Source organism: Lutjanus erythropterus, chromosome 13 (assembly GCF_056507025.1).
Source record: "Lutjanus erythropterus isolate fLutEry1 chromosome 13, fLutEry1.hap2, whole genome shotgun sequence".
Classification (NCBI taxonomy): domain Eukaryota; kingdom Metazoa; phylum Chordata; class Actinopteri; order Lutjaniformes; family Lutjanidae; genus Lutjanus; species Lutjanus erythropterus.
In genome coordinates this window covers 36,484,866-36,505,020 of record NC_139329.1, presented here as the reverse complement: position 1 = coordinate 36,505,020, position 20,155 = coordinate 36,484,866, and the positions used below count along the sequence as shown (strand labels likewise).

At 40.7% G+C, this 20,155-nt stretch overlaps 1 protein-coding gene across 1 annotated transcript in view; it reads right to left on the bottom strand.

Moving 5' to 3' along the window:
* The window catches only part of ptpn9a (protein tyrosine phosphatase non-receptor type 9a), a 38,904-nt gene that overhangs the window by 10,928 nt on the left and 7,821 nt on the right, over nucleotides 1–20,155 (bottom strand). Inside the window, exons 2-5 of the mRNA XM_084733999.1 lie at nucleotides 13,377–13,520; nucleotides 5,400–5,489; nucleotides 2,609–2,733; nucleotides 1,092–1,197 (exon numbers count right to left, since the gene is read on the bottom strand). Coding sequence (XP_084590125.1) covers nucleotides 1,092–1,197; nucleotides 2,609–2,733; nucleotides 5,400–5,489; nucleotides 13,377–13,520 — 465 coding nt within the window. The remainder of the gene's footprint in view (nucleotides 1–1,091; nucleotides 1,198–2,608; nucleotides 2,734–5,399; nucleotides 5,490–13,376; nucleotides 13,521–20,155) is intronic.

Below are 20,155 nucleotides of genomic sequence, written 5' to 3'. Positions count from 1 at the left end.
TGAACTAATAAAAGATAGACAGGATCTACTGATATTATCATGTTTGTATTATTTCCATATCAATATTTCTTTTCTTTTTCTTTAAGGCAAACATATATAATTAGGCTTTCTTCACTTTATGTTGTGGTGCTCTACTTCTGTGTATATGAACTGAATTTGACGAGAACATCTCAACCGCTCCAGTCAATTTTTAGATCAATATGTGGGCACAAAATACATGACACTGATGCTGATGTGGCCACAACGGTGTCTGTGCTATCGAGTCCAGATGACACACTACTAGATCTTTAAAACATAAATCACTTAAATGTAGGCATAAATGCAGGTATCTGCCAAAATAAGCACCACTCCTGAGTACTATGGTGACACTGTATGGATTAAATAATTCTAATGCTTGTCAGCCGCTGCGGTGAGACATTCATTTTGTCCACTGGACAGGCACTAAATTCCTGGAAGACGGCAACCTCGTTTTAATCAATCTGCCTCTTCGACAGGATGAAAGACACGGCTCGACAGAGTTATTTATTAATCTGACCCTGGAAGGAAGAGTGAGGCGGAAAATTCAACCTGTCTCCTTTCAGTATATACATAGTAGTGTTTACATTAAGTGAGTTTACGTCAAATCTTGTGAATATTTCTCTGTTTCTCAGGAGAATGCATTTCATTTTCTCTGTTATTTGCCTTTACTAGCCTGAGAACAGCCAAACAGAAAATTCGAGCTAATGTTTTTTTATTTACTCTGGCAGATATGTCAGATTTCCACCAGTCGATCTCAATTTTTGTTTGATGTAGGGCAGGTTCTATAAGGTGACTGGTCCAGATTTGTCACACATGCTCTGATTGGTTGTAGGTCTGTTCATTTGCATCCAGTCAGCAGGTCTGAGTAGTGCAACACCTCAGGCTCCAAATATTCAGATCAAACTGTCAAACTAGGCAGATATGAATCACAATTCTGGTACTACACCTTCTATTTCTCACCTAAAATGTTTTCAGAAACATTTTAGCATACCAGGCACCAGACTAGCCCGTTACTGTACATGTATAAAAAAATGTGGTGTGTTTGTGTAAAAATGCAGCGCTGTGATTCCAACCTTGAGCAGGTTGAGGATCTTCTTGCTCAGGTCCAGCTCGAAGTTTGTGTAGTTGGATCCTGCCATGTCGTAGATGAACACCAGGCCGTTCCTCTGGGTCTCGAAGCTGTGGGCGAACACACGTTAAGACCTCTGCTTTAATGTTTTAGATATCTTGACAAACAGGTCAGCTGACGACTAACTTTTTACTAAAATGTCTCCTATTTATACTGACTGAAAATGAAAGTAAATCGATCAAAAATAGCGCTGCACAACATATAAGTCATATTGCAATTATTTTGACAAGCACAAAATAGCGATTTCGATATGCAATATGATTAGTAGAAATCATCTTTTTTTACCCATTTTCACTGAAATAAAAATACCATGACGATGTTCAGGTTCCTTCGTCACTTCATTATAAAGCCGTTTTGTCAAACATATTTCCTTCATCATACAATTGCAGGTTTCTGCAATTTGTATATTGCGCTTGGCCATACTGTGATATTCAGATAATATTGTGTTTAACTGTGCAGTGCATATACAGAATAGGTGAAAAAGATTCCCTCAAGGAAATGTAACCTACCTGGAAATCAGTTTCTAGTTTAAGTAAATTCTGCACCTGATTCAAAAGCTAAAGGTGGATATTTTCTTCTATGGCAGGGCTTCCCAAAGTGAGTGTAATTCTGATATTGTTATTATTATTGCTAGGTTACCCGTTTCTCTGTCTTTAATCAGTGGGAGATCCTACTGTATCTGTTTCTGAGCCTTTGCATGAGTCACTGTCTTTTCTTCTTTACGTGGCAGATCGTGTGTAACTTTATTGCAGTTTAATTCAAAATGTTCCATTATCTTTAATAGCTTTCGAACGTGCCTCCTTTCATCATGGCGACGGCTATAAAATTGCTTTTTTTATTGAGGGTATGGAAAGATTAGGGGTGTGTCAACCAGAACAGGATGTGGAGGGAGGTGCATGGCCTCAAAAGTTTGGGAACTTTTGTTCTAGGGGAAAATGGATGCAGTATTAATCAGATAACATTTCATTAATAATTTCAGACAAAAAACATAGTCATTTTATTCCAACTTCTAATGCACTGACATCACACATCCACATCATATTGCAACTGCACTATAATTTGCAATATTACATTATTTTTTTTTTTTTTTGCAGGAATCTGTACCAAATGAAGATGTTTTTTTGAAGTCTGCAGAATCGGATTTGTAGGACAGGACATCTCTGTCTAATGACATTCACTCGTTTAAAAGTTTTCTGACACACATTTTAGCTTTACAAAATATTGCACCTCCTGCAATTTGAAAATTGCAGAAAAACATGTGATTTCAACAAAAGTTCGACTAATTGTACAGCCCTAAGGGAGAGTCTGCCCCTGAGTGAGCTAATAACAGTCTACTAACCTCGACATCTCCTTTTTGTAGATATTTTAGTCTCAAAACAGACCAAAAAAACAAAGAAAAGTAAGACAGCAACTTGTGATATGTTGGGATGTTGTGCATGTCTACTTAAAACCAGTCCTCACCTTTCCACGGCCCGATCCAGGAGGTAGAAGAGGGCCTGAAGCACTACGTGGTTGCCTGTCTTGTTTGGGTGATGAAGTTTGGCCGTGTACAAGGCAATGGAGGCACCTGAAGGGTCCCGTACACTCTGGAATACACGAAAATAACAGATTACACCGGCATTCAGCCTTGTATGACAAGTTTACCCCCTTTTTTCCCCACTGCTGACTCAAACTGAACTGTCGACAATTTTAGGATTGGGCTGATGCCCCTAAATTCTCATGAGCAAGACGGCTAAAACTGAGCTCTCTTTGTAATCCGCAGGCTTTATTTTTATTCACTTTTTCTGCATCTCCAATAATAACTATCACTGAATGTGTTATTAGATTCATGACTTATGATGTCTGTGGTATCATGTGGTTCTTTAAGCCATGTTAAGGGGTTAACTGAGGCTGGTTTAAAGTGTGACAATGAGGCAGCCAAATGGAAGCCCTGCAAAAAATGAAGGATGAACAATGACCACAGGGGGGCACTTAAGTTCATGTGCTGGTGACGGGCACCCTGCCAAAAGGGGCTGACAACAATTCAGCAGGAGGAACAATTCTTGTCAATGATGATGCTGCAGGTCTCTCAGCTCTTTTTTTTTCTTCCTCAGAGGGACACAGAACAGATTTTTCATGTCAGACCCGGTCACTTTTAAAGGCTGCTGGTGTCAAAAGAACTCGAGGCTCTTCACTCAAATGAAGCAACGCACAAAAGGTGCAACAGCACCGGCCTTTGTAAGCAAATAAGCCCTGTGTTCTCGGGCACGGGGGCTAAAAATACCTCCGACAGGATATGAAGCCCGCTGCTGAGGCTGGAGAACTCCGACGTCAGACAAGAGGATGTGCAGCATCAATGCCACTGTGACACGTCAATGGGGAAGGAAGAGGGGAAACACAAGAGTGAGTGTGTGTGTGTGTGTGTGTGTGTGTGTGTGTGCTGCAAGGGGGGCATCTTTTATGGGTGTGATTAGGCTGACAAAAGGCTAAATTTATCTGGCTCAGGATGTCCACTTGGCACATCAGTCAGTCAATAACTTGCACCCCCAAAGGAACCTTAATTCCTCATTCGGAGAGCTTTCTTTCAGAACTTTCTCCTTAAACCTTCTTGTCAATGAAAACCGAGCTCACTACTTTAGCAAGTTGGGATCCTTTGAAGTTATCGATCGACTGATCCTCAAACCGAGCTGCTTCCTTGACAAGTCCAGAGGAACCTAAATTTACGAAAGGAAACACACCCAAAGCGAGACGACTCGACAATCTTAACATCTTGAACAGGGAGTGTTTTTGTTTGCAAGGGCTGCACGCAATATGAGGTACTGTTAGTGGAAATGATCAGTTGTACTTTTTTTTTTTCGCTGAAAAAAGCTATTAAAATCATGACGAGGTGATATTTATTGAGGTCTGAACCAAACAAAGATGTTTAGGCCAGATCATCTAGATCATTATGAAGCTGTTTTCTCATACATTTTCCAGGAATTGCATTTTGGTTCTGGTTCTGCAGCCTGATTGACAGTCAGTGTTTCTATCGTTCATCAAATTGCTCTGAAAGTGATCCCAACTATGTCGATCACCTCTGTCATCGCTGTTATAGCTGTGGTGTGGACTCCCACTTGAGTCAGGACTATTTTTAAAATGATATATTTAAAGTTATTGGCATAATTATCATTCCTGTGGTGTGGATGCTGCTTAAAGGGATAGTTCATCCAAAAAAAATATATATTCAGTCATTATCTACTCACCCTCATGCCGATTGAAGGTTAGGGTTGGTGTTTTCACTCCACAAAACACTGCTGGAATTTCACAGGAAAACAGCGTTGCAGAATCTCCCAAACAACCAGTTTTCAAACATACAACGAACATAAGATAGGCATACTTCTTGTCTGGTGTAATCCAAGTCTCCTAAAGCTCTGATATACTGTTACGTTTGCACACCGTCGCACCGCACACACCCAGTTCAGATGGTGTGCTCATGCATGCGACTGTGCGTCCAAACTACGGATCTATAGTGAAGATTTAGGCTAAAAACATGGTGTAAATGACGTCTTTCAGGCTTTAGGAGACTTGGATTATGCAAAGACGGGCAGTATGGAGGAATTTTAAGGAGTATTTTTTGCTTTTTTTTTTACATTTGAAAACTGGTCACCATTCACTTCAGTTGTTTGGGAGATTCTGCAACACTGTTTTCCTAAATCTGACCAAATCTGACCTTCAGTTGACATGAGGGTGAGTAGATAATGACTGAATTTTCAACTTTGGTTGAACTATCCCTTTAATACCACTGTTATTCTTTACTTTCCTGTGCAAATACCAAAACCAACAACGCCTGCTGTCTCAATGCTTTGACTCCTCCATCATACCTGTAGCAGTCTGACCCAGGCCCACTGAATTCTAGTGGAGATCTTAAAATCATGTCACAACCATATGGTTTCATTTTTTAAAAAGGCTAGAGCTGGAGAACATAATAGGGGAAAATAGTGCATTGTTGACTATTATCAGCTGCAGATATATACGCATTTGTTGATGAAGTAAGTACACATGTCACAGTACAACAGTCTGTTTTACTGGTCTTGTGTTTTCCGTTCTTTCTAGGCAATAATGGAGGTCTATGGTACAAAGGAATAGGTGACAATATATCAGGCTTTGATTAATACACAATATTACTCAGTAGGATTAATTCTTATCCTTTGATTGTTCTGTAATATGACATCAGACAGGACTTTTCCATTCAAGAGAAATCTAAACATAGTGGAGATTTACAGGAGACTCTTACCAACACGGTGAACTTTCCACTGAGCAGCTCTGAGCGCAGAGGTTCTTCCTGAGGCTGAAGTCTGACGATTCCTTCTTTAAGACGCGTTTCCTGAAGAAAACAGATCACAGCAGGTGAAGTCAGGCTGTGCTGCAGTAACTATAACAGGCCGTCAGCTCTGAGGTGAATTCCTCCCTGTGAACAATGGAGAATTACACGCCTGACTTTCCTGCCAGGAGGATCCCTCTCTGCAAGGTTTCCATTCCTTCTTTCCCCCCCGACGAGGCTGTGTGGGAGTTTCTTGAAATGATTCGACAGGCTGAGCATGGGAGGTGTCATTTCCATTTACTGTTGCATTTACCGCTCCTTTTATTAAAACAATATGTGCCCTTAACTGTGATTACTAAGGGGTATACCAGTAAACCTCACCGGTGACCAAACCTACAGGAAGAAACAGTCATGAAAGTCTAAATAATTTCCCCCAAATTTCACATCCGCTTATTTGAACAGAGGGTTTGTTTTCATCGAGGCTTTTCCACATCTATTGATTGATTTCACAGCTACGGCAGCTCTCTTGTTCCTTGTTCTCAAAATAGAGTATCCTTTTTGAAAAAGATTAACATTTGAAAATGTAATTGACAGTTGTTAGTGCATAAAACCAATCAGTCCCTCAAGGAAGTTTTGATGTTGCGATCGCAACAATTCACGCAAACACAACCAATCCAATGAATTTTGTGTGAGCTTGCAATTTTGTCCAAAAGTTCGCTTTTCTGCAGGTTTGACCAATCATCGCTGCTTCCATTCTGTTCCACCAATCACTAACATCATACATGTATGTCTGAATGAACCGACTCAATGTTATGTTTCATTATTCATTATTTTTTGCATTTTTATTGTTTTTATTGTAATTTAATTTAGTTAGAGAGCTTGAGCTACTTACTTAAAATATAAAGTCAAATTGAATTGTGGATTTGGACCATCGTGACACCCCTAAAAAAAACATGGAGTGGAGTGATGGTATCCTGAGCAGATAATGAAGCCACACTCCCTCTGTGTGTTATAACCCAACCTTCTCTGTTCTTTGTTTTGGTGGCTGGTCTGGCTGCATGTGCTTGTGAGCTACAAGCTGCTAAACGGCTCCAACGTGACCTGAAGCTGACTTTTCTTCTCCATGATGCGTAACTAACTTATAAAATATATCGTTAGCAAGTACAAACCTTTAAATGTCAACACCTTTACTAGTCAGCACCAGAACTACTAGTTAATTAAAATGTTTATGAACAACGTCAGGTAACTGTTGCATCTAAGACGTTAAAAAGCCGCCCAGTTAGCCACACTGTGTAGCAGCTAATGTCAGCTCCGGGTTCTCTCTCTGTGATCCTGCTTGGCCTAAAGATGATATATTTAGTGAGCTGTTGTTGCAGGACAATGTGAAATGTTCATAATGCAAAAGTGCCACACATTTCAGCAGTATTTAAAATACGATTTGATTGTGGAAGAATGTGGTTAATGGCTTCAGGAGGCTCTTAATGCACACACTGTTCTATCAGTGATGAAGTAATAAAACTGTGCTCAACTTTGACTGTTTTGAGACTGTCAACAAGTGTAAATTAAAATTTCCTTTTAATTTACAGATATTAGTTGCCAGGATCATCGCTAAACATGGTAAATTACATGTCTGTTCTCACTGGTGACCAGCTAGAATAACCATGACAGCTAACTAGCTGTTAGCTGCCAATCTCATAAATTTGTTCTGCAAATGTTGTAATCACTAGATGTCACTCATAACGCCTTTAAAATACAGGAAGTCTCATCTGAAACTGTTCATGTTGCAGTTACAGTATGTGTATAATACAAACACACTGATTTTTCACATCAAGGCCTATTTGCATGATCAGGAACCTCAGTTTGAATGCCAGCTCAGCCTGTTTGCATGCCCCCCCCCCCCCCCACCACCACCACCAAACAAGCACTTCGCTGGAAACTTTCCCCCCTCAGTTTTTGTCCTGACAAATCACTTGTACCCAGCCTCTGTTCCTGGTGCTGACGCAGCATTAAACCGAGTTAAATGAACTGTGGCGTGGCAGGGGAGACTAATCCTTCTCAAAGTCACATTCAAGGCTCTCATAAATGAGTCTCGTTTATGCAGGCCAGCCACTCAGGGCAGAAATAAGAACCCACCTTGGTGATTGAAGCGACTTTGCTAAAAGGTAGGTGGTAAAACCCTGCCACGTCTTGAAGCTATTCGGGTCATTAGAGTCTGTGCGAGACGTCTGGGAACTTTCCGTTTGCCGCAGTGGATAAACCAGAGCAGATCTGAGCAGATAAATCCCATTTTGCATGTTCAAATTTGGCCAGAATGCAATTTACAGCAGTATAGAGACCATTTAGGGACAAAATGAGACATTATCCTCAACTCCCTGCTAGTTATTGCATGGCTCAAAGGAGAAGGTCTTGATTATGTTATTATCTAGATGTTATTTTAAGATCATAAAGTAAATGAGACCTGCAGTCTGATCCACGGGCCCTGCCCTCGAGGTTTCATGTTGATCATCATTTTCCGGTTTGATGGTAATAATATCACCAAGGTCACCAACTGCTCTTTCAGTGAATATTTAGGGAACAGACATCTTTTCTCTGCTACTTTCGATTGTATCCCGCCCTCAGCGACTCGGCTCATCTTGTTCACAGCTGTGGCTTCTCACGTCCCTATAGCAGAGACGTATGGACATGCAGCTAGCTGCTTTACATACGGGCCGATGCACGTTTTAAAGTCGGGCCTGTTTCAATTTACGGTTCTACCCAAGGGAGGTGGTTCAGAGCAGAGCAAACAAACAGGAAACAAAAAGGAGAAGATCAGCAGTGTTCAGCAGAGACAGTGCTCCAAAAAAAGCTCAAAACGAGGACAAAAATAAGTTAACTAACCCCTTAATTTGACTTGTCATACATTAGAAATATACAGCTCTATCAGTGTGTTTAATATTGGTCTCTGTGAAACTTTATGTTCCTCATTAACTCTAACCTCAAAGCTCACAACCTCAGGGACGCCAGAGTGATAAACAATAGTGAGATACATCGACTACAGACAACTCATCAATAACAATAAAACGTTCAGTAGTTTTACTTACATATATTTAATGCAAACCAGCTCATAAACAATCTGCCATATCCCTTGATAACAGAGTGTGTTCTGAGCAACATGCAAACAGCCAATCAATTGAAACACTGGTCCCCCAACCTGGGGTCCAGACTGCCCGTAGAGGGTCGCCAGAAATCACAGGGGGTCCCCAAGACTTTTTCTGCTCTGAGGTCCTCAAAATCAGATGTGCACATGTCGACTAAAATCACAATTTCAGGGTTGTGCAGCCTGCCTGAGCCTCCTCGAGTCCAGGGAGGACAGTGTGGAGGGAAACAACCTATTTTAATACACAGTCTATGGCTCCAACTTGCTATTTGGACTGCAGGACACATTTTAGGACATGCGATTGCTCCTTTATCAGGTGCGTTGCTCGGCTGCACACATATGACACAACAACACACAGCTTGATGATGAGAAAATTGTTGAAAAAGGACACGTCAGCTCAACCTGTAAGCTCTGCTGCTATGGTGTCTCACTTTAAAACAACAAGAAAAGACATGGTTTGATGATGTCATGCAGTAGTGAGGGATTATGGGAGTTGCTGTCTTCTTTGTATTGCAGATGAAAATCTATCTGACATGACTGAGGCAGAAGTCACGTTCACAGACGAGGTAATGTAGTCTATTAAAAGTTTTATCAGCATAGCATTTAGTCACATTCGCTGACTTCCTTCTTCACTCTCTGACGATTTCCCAGAAGTCATAGCGACTGGTAACACAGTTACCTTGAATAAATTCTCTTGGTTTGACAGTTGTTTGAAACATTTAGGATAACATAAGTCAAGCTGACACTTTTTCAATACCACAAAACACAATTCTAACATCTGACAGTGTACCAAAAGTACCAAAGCTATAAAAAATTATCAAAGTCCTCAGTTCAGTTTTTATTGTACTGGTTTATTGAAATATGGCTTGCAGCAAAACCACACAGTGTCCCAGCCTCTGTGCAGGGTGTTCATTAAAAAAAGAAAGGAAAAAAAGTTTTGTTTACATGCTTATTAGCTTTTTTTTTTTATTTGGCGTGATATTGAAAGACGTATCGAGCAGTTTTATACTAGTATGGTATCGAAGTTGAAAATGCTGGTATTGATTCAACTCAACTAATTGCAAGTACACAACTCAACAAAACAGACATTTTCATGTGGAAATGTAACATATTTTAACTTTAACATTACATGCTATAACATGTAACATTTCTGCAATAATGTTTTAAAAAATGCGAGACAGTTATTATATATTTTGATGAAAACAGAAAAATATGGAATTTATTCAAGGTAACCATGTGGTTCATGACAGCCATGAATTTTCCAGGGAATATCGTGACACATCAGAGAGTGAGGAATAAAGTCGGAGACTACGACTAGAAATAAGGTAAAGAAAACTTTAATATTACTTCGGCCATGAACAGGCTCTTCCTGAGTCGTGTCAGACAGATTTTTAATGATTGATTGTTAGTGTTTTAATGTGAGAGACCCCTAGAGGCTGAACTTACATATATTCAGCCTTTTTCTCCTGGTCTTTATGTCATTAAAATAATCAACATTTACTGAAATTAAACATTTTATTGTGATAAACTTTTCAGTTCTACCTCCCAGCCCTAACCTCAGCTGCACCGACCACCAAACACTTATTTTGTGAGTGTTTGGAGGTTTATGGAAAGCTGAATGAGCCCTGCATGCTGCTTCTTGAAACGTCTCCCTGGTGTATAATTCAGTGCGAGTGTGTGTGTGTGTGTGTGTGTGTGTGTGTGTGTGTGTGTGTGTGTGTGTGTGTGTGTGTGTGTGTGTGTGTGTGTGTGTCTGGCCCCAGGTTTTTGGTGCATCTGTTCAGGCGATCTCTTGCTCGACTTCTGAGAACGTTTGTTCAATGAAAAAAGGGCCTTGTGTAACTGTGCTGTGGGTGTGATGAGGATGCTCGACATGCTCTGTTTTTTTTGCCTCTGGATCAAACTGCACCTCTGTGGTGTTTGACTTCTGCCCTTTGTTTTAATACACTTCTGCATTTGGAGCAGATCAATTCAATACGCACCAGATAATGAGGATGTAACATTTTACATGATATGTTGTTCTGATTCTGTTCCTTGTCCTCTGTAATATGTCATCAGCTATTTCTGTCCATCTGATATAATCAGAAAGGTAGATAACTGCAGACGCAACTTGCCACAGGCTTCACATTTGTGTCACAATCGTGCAAACAAGGCGCTAATATTATAAAATCAGTTCAGTGGAAATAATGTCTGATCATCAAAAATGAGCAAGAAAAGAAAAGGTTGTTCCAGTGTGGGCGTAGATCACTCTGATAACGTTGAATCTGAAGGTGTTCAGACTGATGAGTTAGATCAGTTAGGTCTAAATTTAGGCCACAGAAAACTGGAAACTATGTTTTCACGAAAACAACCAGAGTTATAGCTCGAGATGAGTCAGCTCATATAATGACATTTGCCTCCTCTGGCTCTGTTACAGCTTTCTAATTGGCTAACCATGTTAATGCGGGCAGCTTTGGCGGAACCTGTTGACAGGAACCAGAGCTAACGCCGCGAGCATCGCTGTCAGGTCTCCATTCACCCACTCATGAACGTGAGCCAGCCAAGAAAGAGACGAGCTGATAAAAACACCTGTTTGCACAGTGTAGAGCGATAACACAGGCTTATGCAGCTCTTATTCTGAGCTGAGCGTGAAACCTTTATATACCTGAATTTGAATGGTCAGGCTTATATACTTATTATTCAATCAGACATAAGCTTATTCTAACTTTAGAGCAGGGGTTCTCAAAGTTTTAATGACCGAGTGCCAATTTAGCAGGCCAGCATATGATAAGATTTGCAGAGAATACATGCAAGCACGCAGGAAATCAAACAGAAAAAGCAGAGAATCTGGTCAAATTTTCAAAATAAAAGACCCTATTATGACTTACGATCATACAAACAGACAAAAAAGAAACTTTTTATTAACAGTGTGGCCTGCTTATCCATGACAAAAGCACAAAAAAACAAGGAAATTATCAACAAATTCTGAGCGAGCCGACAAAAGGCATTAAGGCTGGGTTTCAATTCAGATTTCCCAAATCGATTTCAGTTGCAATACCATTTTTGCTTGGAAATGGAAGAGATTCTCAGAGATCTAATGCTGTAAATCATACAACGAACCCTCTAACCTGTTGCAATATTAAAAATATGAATGTTTTTCCTGTCTTTATTTTGTTGGAGACTTGCGGGATTAAAACCGCAGGCTGTGCCACACATCCACAGGAGAAAAGACATTGATTCTGGGATTTTATGAATCAACATCGGACCATGCAAAAGAAAATCAGTTTGAAATGATTAATTAACCCATCCCCTGAGGTGTGATGACATATAAGTTGATAAATTTTTCCTGAAACCTCCTTTTCTTCCAACTGTACAAAATCTTTTCTGTGGTGGTTTATCCATCTCTCTTATCCAGCTCACATTAAACTCCCGTGCTGACCATAGAAATTGCTAAATTTAGCTAACAGCACTAGCATTGATGATGAAATGTTGCCACGCAACCAGCAGCTTCCTACAAGCTGTCATTCCTGACTTGACTGATGCTTGTAGGGGGTGTGTGTACTTTGATGCAGATGCAAAGTAGTGTGATAAATTCAGGTTATTGAAAGTGAAAGTAGTGACATGGAACGATATAATGCATGCATTTCGTGTCACGTTCAGGGGCTGCACAAAATGTTGGCACTTTGAGAACCCCTGATTTAGGGTCTTTCTTCTTAGGGACTTTGTAATTCAAACTGTCTTAATGAAAGCTCCAACTTCCACTGCAGACTTAGTGGGAATCATTTGGAACTTTAGAACAATTCCAAATGTTCTCAAAGTTGGACCAATTTGCATATTTTAATTACCAAATTTTGTGTCCTGATGTGCAGTTAAGTCTAGGTGTTTATTAGTTACCTAACCAAGTATGAATCTCACACTATTATCACTTTATATTCTGTAGAGAGGAAACATTAGATCAAATATAACAATAAGAAATTGAGCAGCAGAGGAAGAAGATGGTGTTATCTGGCATGAAAACGTGGTGCTCAGCTGCAGATCTGCAGGTCAGAGAGCATCATGATCCGGCCACAGAGTGGTGCTGCTTGTGCTAAAGCTCCCGGACCTCCAGCCGAGGCACGGGCAGGCTGCACACGCTGCAGTGCCTGGAGGTCCTGCCGCAGCCGGGTCAGAGAGCGCATGATCCACGCACAGAGCCCAGGCACAGAGCGGGGTTGCTCACACTGCAGCCCCTGCCACCCACGCCGCGGCCGGGGCAGATAGCGCTCCAGCCCCCGGGCCTCTCAGACAGTGTTTTGGGTGGGGACAAAACACAAATAAAAACACTGATATTCTGCTTAAAAATGTCTCTTTGACAAAAATGCCTTTTCTGTCTGAAAAGTGGATTTTTTGATGCAACCAACCAACATTCAAGAGCTTATAAAAGAGAATAAAACTTGGAACAAAATGTTTTTTTGTGTCTGACAACTAGAAGATCCGTTCTTTCTTTTGATCTATTCCATGTTAATATATTCATAGAAGTGAATATTCTGTGGGTGCTGAAAAATCAGTGAAATTTGTAAAAAAAAAAAAAAAAAAATGCTGGCACTGGTTGGCAATTTTATTATAAAACACTGGCAGGGAAAGAGTTAATCTATCTTGCTTTATTTTATAAAAAGGACTGACTGCTCCATTGTTTTTGTTTTCCAGTTGTACAAACATAATTCAAACATTTATTGCCAAAGACAATTTGTGCTAATTTCATGCACAAGCTTAGGTCATAGCTACTATTTTTATTAAAAAAAGGGAGCAACATGCTGAATTCAAAGACTTCATGTGTCTTTTTTATCTTTTCTTACCCTGTAGCTGTGGAATAGCTCGATGGCTCTGAGGACGTCAAACTTGCGAGCCATGAGGAACTTGACGGCCAATTCCCTGGACAAAGGCGACACTCCATGCTGACTGGTCCACTTGTTGATTTCCTCCAGAAACTGCCTGGTCGCCTGAAACAGACACAGATGTGGTCACAAACGTTGTTCTCCCGTAATCGAAGGGTCAAACAGGAAGGAAGTGAAACTGGGCTTTAAACTCGATACATCCTCAGAGGAAGCGCTATCTGCGGCCTCGCAGAATATCTGACGATTTCACGGCCTAGTGACACGTCTACGATAGCGTGTCATGTGCTGTTATATAGTCTGAAGGACGGGCGTGTTTCCAGAACGTATATATACACAGGGAGGTACAAAATAAAATGTGTGAACTGTAATTTGTGCAGCCAACCAAAAAGACTGGTTTTGCACAAGTTATTCCTCAGTTTGGCTGGTTCATCTCGTGTGTTAACCACAGCTATTTTTGGGGAAAGCCATGAAAGGGGAAAAAAAAAAAAGAAAGCTAAACAGAACAAGTAAATCAGAGGAGTGACGCAGCATGTAGACGAACAGGGAGTTCTGTTCAGTAAAAGAAAACTTCCAGTTTAAAGTGAACAAAGTGAGTGCAAGAGCATGAGAGGGGAAAAAGAAGATGGAATCCTGCTGAACTGGTGTTTATGACACCAAGCTGCAGTAATGACAGGGCAACATCCTCAGACTTCTGGCAGTAAAGTCAGTCACATGAAGTTATTGAGTCCTAATAAAGCAGCTCTACAGTGGCAGCAAATTAAATTATGTTTGGTGAGAAGATAATTCTGGTTTTCTATTCCTCTTTGCCAGGAAGAAGATGATTAATTGGACAACAAAGTCTCTGATGTAAAGTTTACACACGAGGATTTAACATGTTTTAATCTGAAGGTGCTGATTAGCTTCTTGTGAAATCTGTCTGCAGCCACAGGAAAGATCCTCAGAAGAGCAGAGTGCAAAAGAGCTAAAAACAACAACCAGCATTATAACGGACTACTGGTGATAATTAGACCTCTATATACAATTTAAAATCTTAGTAAGACATCTGAGTGTTTGTTATTAGCTGACACTGATATTTTATCAACTAACAAATATTATGTTTCTGCGGCCCCTAAGGGACCAAAGCATTGCAGAGTTCAACACTGATGTTTTTTATTTTTTTTTTATAGCTTTAGTACTTTTAATAACATGGTACTGAAAAACTTCCATAGTTTTGGTAAGATTACTGCATCAGGAGAAAAACAAAGACAGGCCAGGACAATGGCAGGACGGCAAAATTAAGATATGCTGCTATGGTGATGTTGTATTGTTTACAGAGAATGGAAGAAAATATATTAGCTAAATAAATTTATAACATTTTTCTTATAAATGTAAGTAGTTTAGAAATAGTCAAAGTTTTCTCTTTTGTGAGGAAACTACGTTACATCCAATTGCAAATTTTGATTAAAATATTTTGATGTTGGATGCCGGTGCCATCCATCATTACTGCTGCTCTCATCTAATTTTACCATCCTGCTCTCGTCCAACTAAATGACATCTGGTTTTCTGTCCACCGTCGTCCTGGATCCATGTTAATGCAGCATGAAGATGCAGGCTGCACAGGCAAAACAATGACCTGAGTCCAGCATTCACTCTCTTTTAGCTCTGCTTTGTTCTCCACCAATGCACCAAATCTGTTTCTTTAGCCACTAAAATTCTCTTTAATGTTGACCAGCTAGTGGCTAACTGTGTCTGTCTGCTGAATGTGTCCCTGGATCCATGTTAATGCAGCATAAAGTTACAGGCTGTACAAGCAAAACAATTAACCGTAGAGACTATAAACCTCCATTAAGTTGAAGGGGCTGCAAAGTTAGGCTAATTAATTAGAGGAAAGTTTGCTAGCTTACAAATGTGTTTTTGCAACTTTTAAATCCAACACAATGTTAAAATCATGATTAAAATCTACAGAACAACATTATCATTCAGTTATAGTCTGTTTCTGGTCACCTGGTGAATCTAAGTCCAGCATTCACTCTCTTTTAGCTCTGTTTGGTCTCCACTGACGCACCAAACCTGACTCTTTAGCTGCTAAATGTGATCAGCTAGTGTCTGCTGAATATGTGCTTGAATCCATGTTAATGCAGCATAAAGATGCAACTGAAAGGAGTTAAGTGGAACTGCACAGTCGGGTTATTTAATCAGAGAAAAGTTTGCTAGCTTTTAGTCCAAGACAATGTTAAGATACCGCTTCAAAGCTAACAACTCATCAAATCCATATTGTACACTGCACTTGTACTTTGGAAAATGTGTTTACCATAAAGGCCTTCAACCCATCTTGCAAACAACTTATGCGTTTAGCCAACAGTCTTTCAGGGGCTTCCTGTCCTCCCCTCTGCTCTTATTATACACTCCTTCAGGAACCCACCCCCACCACCCTCAGCACCCGCAGAGTTAGCGAGTCAGCACCCAGTGAATCGTCAAAAGGCGACAGAGGAGGCAGTGAAAGCTCGCACTTTTTAACACAGGGTTCCGCTTCTCCACTGAGGCACAGCGGCGGTGGGGCACGCATGGGAGACAGGAAGTCAAAGTTCTGGGAGTCCGCGTCTCTTTAGGAATACAAAACGATCACTGACGAGCGCCGAGCCTAAAGACAGGATGCCACTGTCTCTCCTCAGGAAAGCCAGCGCTTTCACAGACAGGAGGGCCTGCAGCTTCTGCTCTGTTCAGATGCCTTAACATGCAGGGGATGAGGGATGATTGCACCTGACAGGGCTGACGTCGTTTCATACCCGATTCACATGAGGAAGAATGTGGACGATTGTTATTCTGAATTCTGAGCCTTCAGTGAACTAGAGAACCGACCCCTGATCATTTCCAGCAGGGTTCCACGACACTGGCATCAAATATTGACTATTGGATCATAAACTGACTGGTGACAGAACTAAACAGTGAAATAAATTATTAGAAATAAAGGTGCTAACTAGAACCATAAAGGGTTCTTTGGTTTATCCCCATAGGAGAACCCTTTTTAGTTCCTGGTAGAATCCTTTAAAAAGTTTCCATCTAGAACACTTACACTTTCAACTCAATCTGGGGTTCTATCCAGAACCTTTGTTAGGGTGCTAAAAGGAATCCACCTTCATCTTACCAAAAATCTTTTTATATTCCAAGGGTTCCATCTAGAACATTGTGTTCTAAGAATCCTACAAAGAACCAAATTATAATCTAGTGATGAGGCAACAACACAAGCATGCAAGAACACAAATAAAAGAACTTTAGAGGTTCTATTAAGACCCCTTAGTCTTCCAGAGAACCCTTGACAACCCGTTCATCAAAAAACGGGTCTTCAAAAGCAAACTCTTCTGGGTAGAACCCCAGCCCTTCAGGACGAACCATTTTAGAACCCTTATTTCTAACAGTGTACACATTATGCACCTTTTGACTGGTTTTACTGGGAAAGCTGGGTGCCAAATACTTTGTCTTACCAGGTGTCTCTTTTCTGGACTGAAACTTTGAGACAGGAAGTTGATTTCTGACTTTTGGGAACACCATGTGTACAAAATAATCTCAGCTCAAAATGACCGCTGGCTGGGTTTCAACCACATCTCATTGTCTTCTTCAGCAAGTGGAGTGTTGTGACTTTGTCTGTCTGTGAACACCAGACCAGAACCAATCACAGTACCGACTGAGAGAAGGCTGACGAGGAACAAGCAGACGACCGGAGAAAGATCAAGGAGGTCATTCAAATCCACCAGAGACCACCTTTGAACACGTGACCACATGATCTAAATGTTTTACCACTGGTCCTGCAGAAGCGACGACCTCCAGGGCTGAAAAGTGAAGCCAATGCAGAAATGCCAAAACTGCAGCGTGTATTAACGGACACACTGTAACCCTGAACTGTACATTTACTGCCACACTGACAACTTGCTAAGTTTCTGCTCCATCAGCAGCACCGTCACTTTTCTGATGCTCCCTCCCCTTAGAATAACACAAATCTGAGAGAGAATCAAGGCACTAAGATTCATTTAGGACATAACCTGCCAAAAACTGTGAACAAGATTGACTGAAATGCATTAGCTGTCAACTAAAAACAACATAAAAGGACAATTAAAAGCAAAGCATTGGGCACAGACTAAAAACAAGCTCACCTAGCCTTTCTACCTTTGGCTCATTTGGCTCTACAGATAAATACAGTTGCATTTCATTGGCGTAGTTATGGAAATTAACATTAAGTTCCCCAATGAAATCACAGAGAGGAAGCATGTATAGGGAGAACAACAGAGGGGCGAGGCAGCTTCCTTGTGTAACACATATTTCCCTGACACATAGTTCCTAAGACAAACAAAAAATTTTCTTCCTCTAACACATGTTAGGAGCCAGTTTAAAACCGATTCAGATATTCACACTTATGAAGCTGTAAACAGAGAATTCTTACTTTTTTTCTTAAAAAATGACCCAAAGAGATTAATCATTTATCATAGTTGGCGAATAATTTAATATTAGATTAATCATTCTAGCTCTGTACAAATTGCTTAAAGGAGCTCTGCTACTCATGTAAGAGTAACCCTCAATCAATTCCAATAAAGTGTAATTATTTGTGGAGTTGCACTAAACCATTTCTTTTTCATTGCAGTCAAAAAACAAAACCATCACAGCCCTACTCTAAACCTAATTTCCCCGTACATGATGGCTGTACAGAGGGTGAAGTTTATGCAACTCATCCGTTAAATTATATCAAAGCTTGAAGTTAGGCATAATCAAGGGTGCGCGCCACAGACAACTGGCTGCAAGGTTGGCGCTTCATTCAGCCACCTCAGTTTTATCGACACTCCACTCTGACCGTTTGTGGATTAATCGGGAGCTAGCCATGTCAGGCACTACCAGAATTTTGAGACCAGAAAAATAGGGAAGATTGTGAAACTTTGAGACTTTGTTGCATTTTGGTGAGTTTTAAAGAATGAAAATGACAAAATGAAAAGTACACCGCAACAGCATTTCCACGTTTAATTTTGACTTTACTTTAATTGCACTTATTTTTGCCCTGCGCCTAAAAGAAAATCGTCACGGCAGACTTGTCCTTTAAACCTTTTTTCTCTCCAGGACGTCAGGTTTGGTGAAGCCATATTGTAGACTTTTAAAGTTGTAATGAGGTATTAACTGGGTGTATCACTACTGTCTTCCAATATCTGGCAGTTTAATGGGTGTGCAATTAGATGGTGCCATCGATCTGGTGGGGAATCACAAAGATCACGATGACTTGGGGCTTAAGATAACTGATGACAGCGGCTGATGTGCTGAATAAAATCTTCTGTCCTCTAAAAGTGGCTTTGGTTCACGTTGGTTTCAGCTGGACTGCAGCAAAATCAAGACTGAATATGGAAGATACTGTTTGCACTGAAGGAATTATTTGTCTTTTTATTGCAAGTTTATTTACTAAGACTTGAGTAAGACTAATATATGATGTCAAGACGTAAACTCTGGAGCTACTCCAGGAAATGTCTTTGGTGAAAAGGTTAACAAGATTTTCTTCCAGGGATAAGAACACATTTAGTTTTCATACTTTAGAAAAATGTTTTGGTCTTTACCAGATGAATGAGCAACTTTTGAGGTCCTGCCTTTTAACATCAAGTCTACAAGTCCCGCTGAACGTGGGCCGTCTGCTCTTTGTTGTTGCACTGTGAAGCATTAATCCGTAGCTGTTGGCCAAAGACAACTTCCTGTCAGATTGCTGTCAGGTACACTCGGGTTTCCAAGATTTTCAGTGGTCTGACAGCTGCTCTTTCTCTCTTAGCCTTTTAAGGAGAGCCTGCCAACTCCAGGCAGTGACCCTCTGTTCCTGGAGAAGCCAGTCTTGTTTGGTTTTTCTGCACTAGGGGCCATATCCGCCAGAGTGGAATTTGAGGATGAACCAGTTTGTTTTCATGATAGCACACCAAGGCTGCATTGGAAGAATCGCTGCGGAGGAGTGACCTATTCAATTCCTGGAGGATGCATAAATATTTGCTTGACTTGCTCCAGCTCTGATATGGAAGGAGGTTTTTTTTCCTAGAAGTTCTTGATAACACTTTTAAAAACACTTAATTCTCGCTCATGCTGCCTGACATGAATCTAAATGGACTCAGAGGTTAGTGCGAGTACAAAATTAGCCCATATCTGATCAACAGTATTTTTTATTTATTTTTTTTTTTTTTTACTGCTTCAGCTGACTTCATGTCCTCAGTTTGTTATTCTGAGAGGCTGAGTGGGACGTAAGCAAGCAGCTGATATTACATAATCCTGTTTGTTGTCAGGGGTTGACAGTGACTGTCGATAACTAATTGATTTGGTCCACTGTGCTGGGAGTTAGTGGATGAAACTGTGGTTGATTCTTCACCAAACAGCCCTAAAATCAAGTCCACAGGTCCAAAAAGGTTGGAGACCCCGCCCCGAGGAACTCACTGCCACTTACTTTCTAGTAAATGATAACAGACACTCAGTACTTTACTCTGTAGGGTCTGTTAAAGGACCAGTGTGGAGGGTTTAGTGACATCTAGTGGTGAGAGGGTGGATTACAACCAATTGGATACCGCTCGCCTCACGCTCCCCTTCTAAGCCTGTAGGAGAAACTACACTGTTCATGAAACTCACAAAATGCGGAAGGCTGCATCTAGAGTCACGGTTTGATTTTGGTTCCGCCTGGTCCCGCCCTACTGTGCTGTGATTGGTTAATACTACTGAGCTGTGATAAGCTAGTCACCTTGATGACATGTCCGTGTAATTTG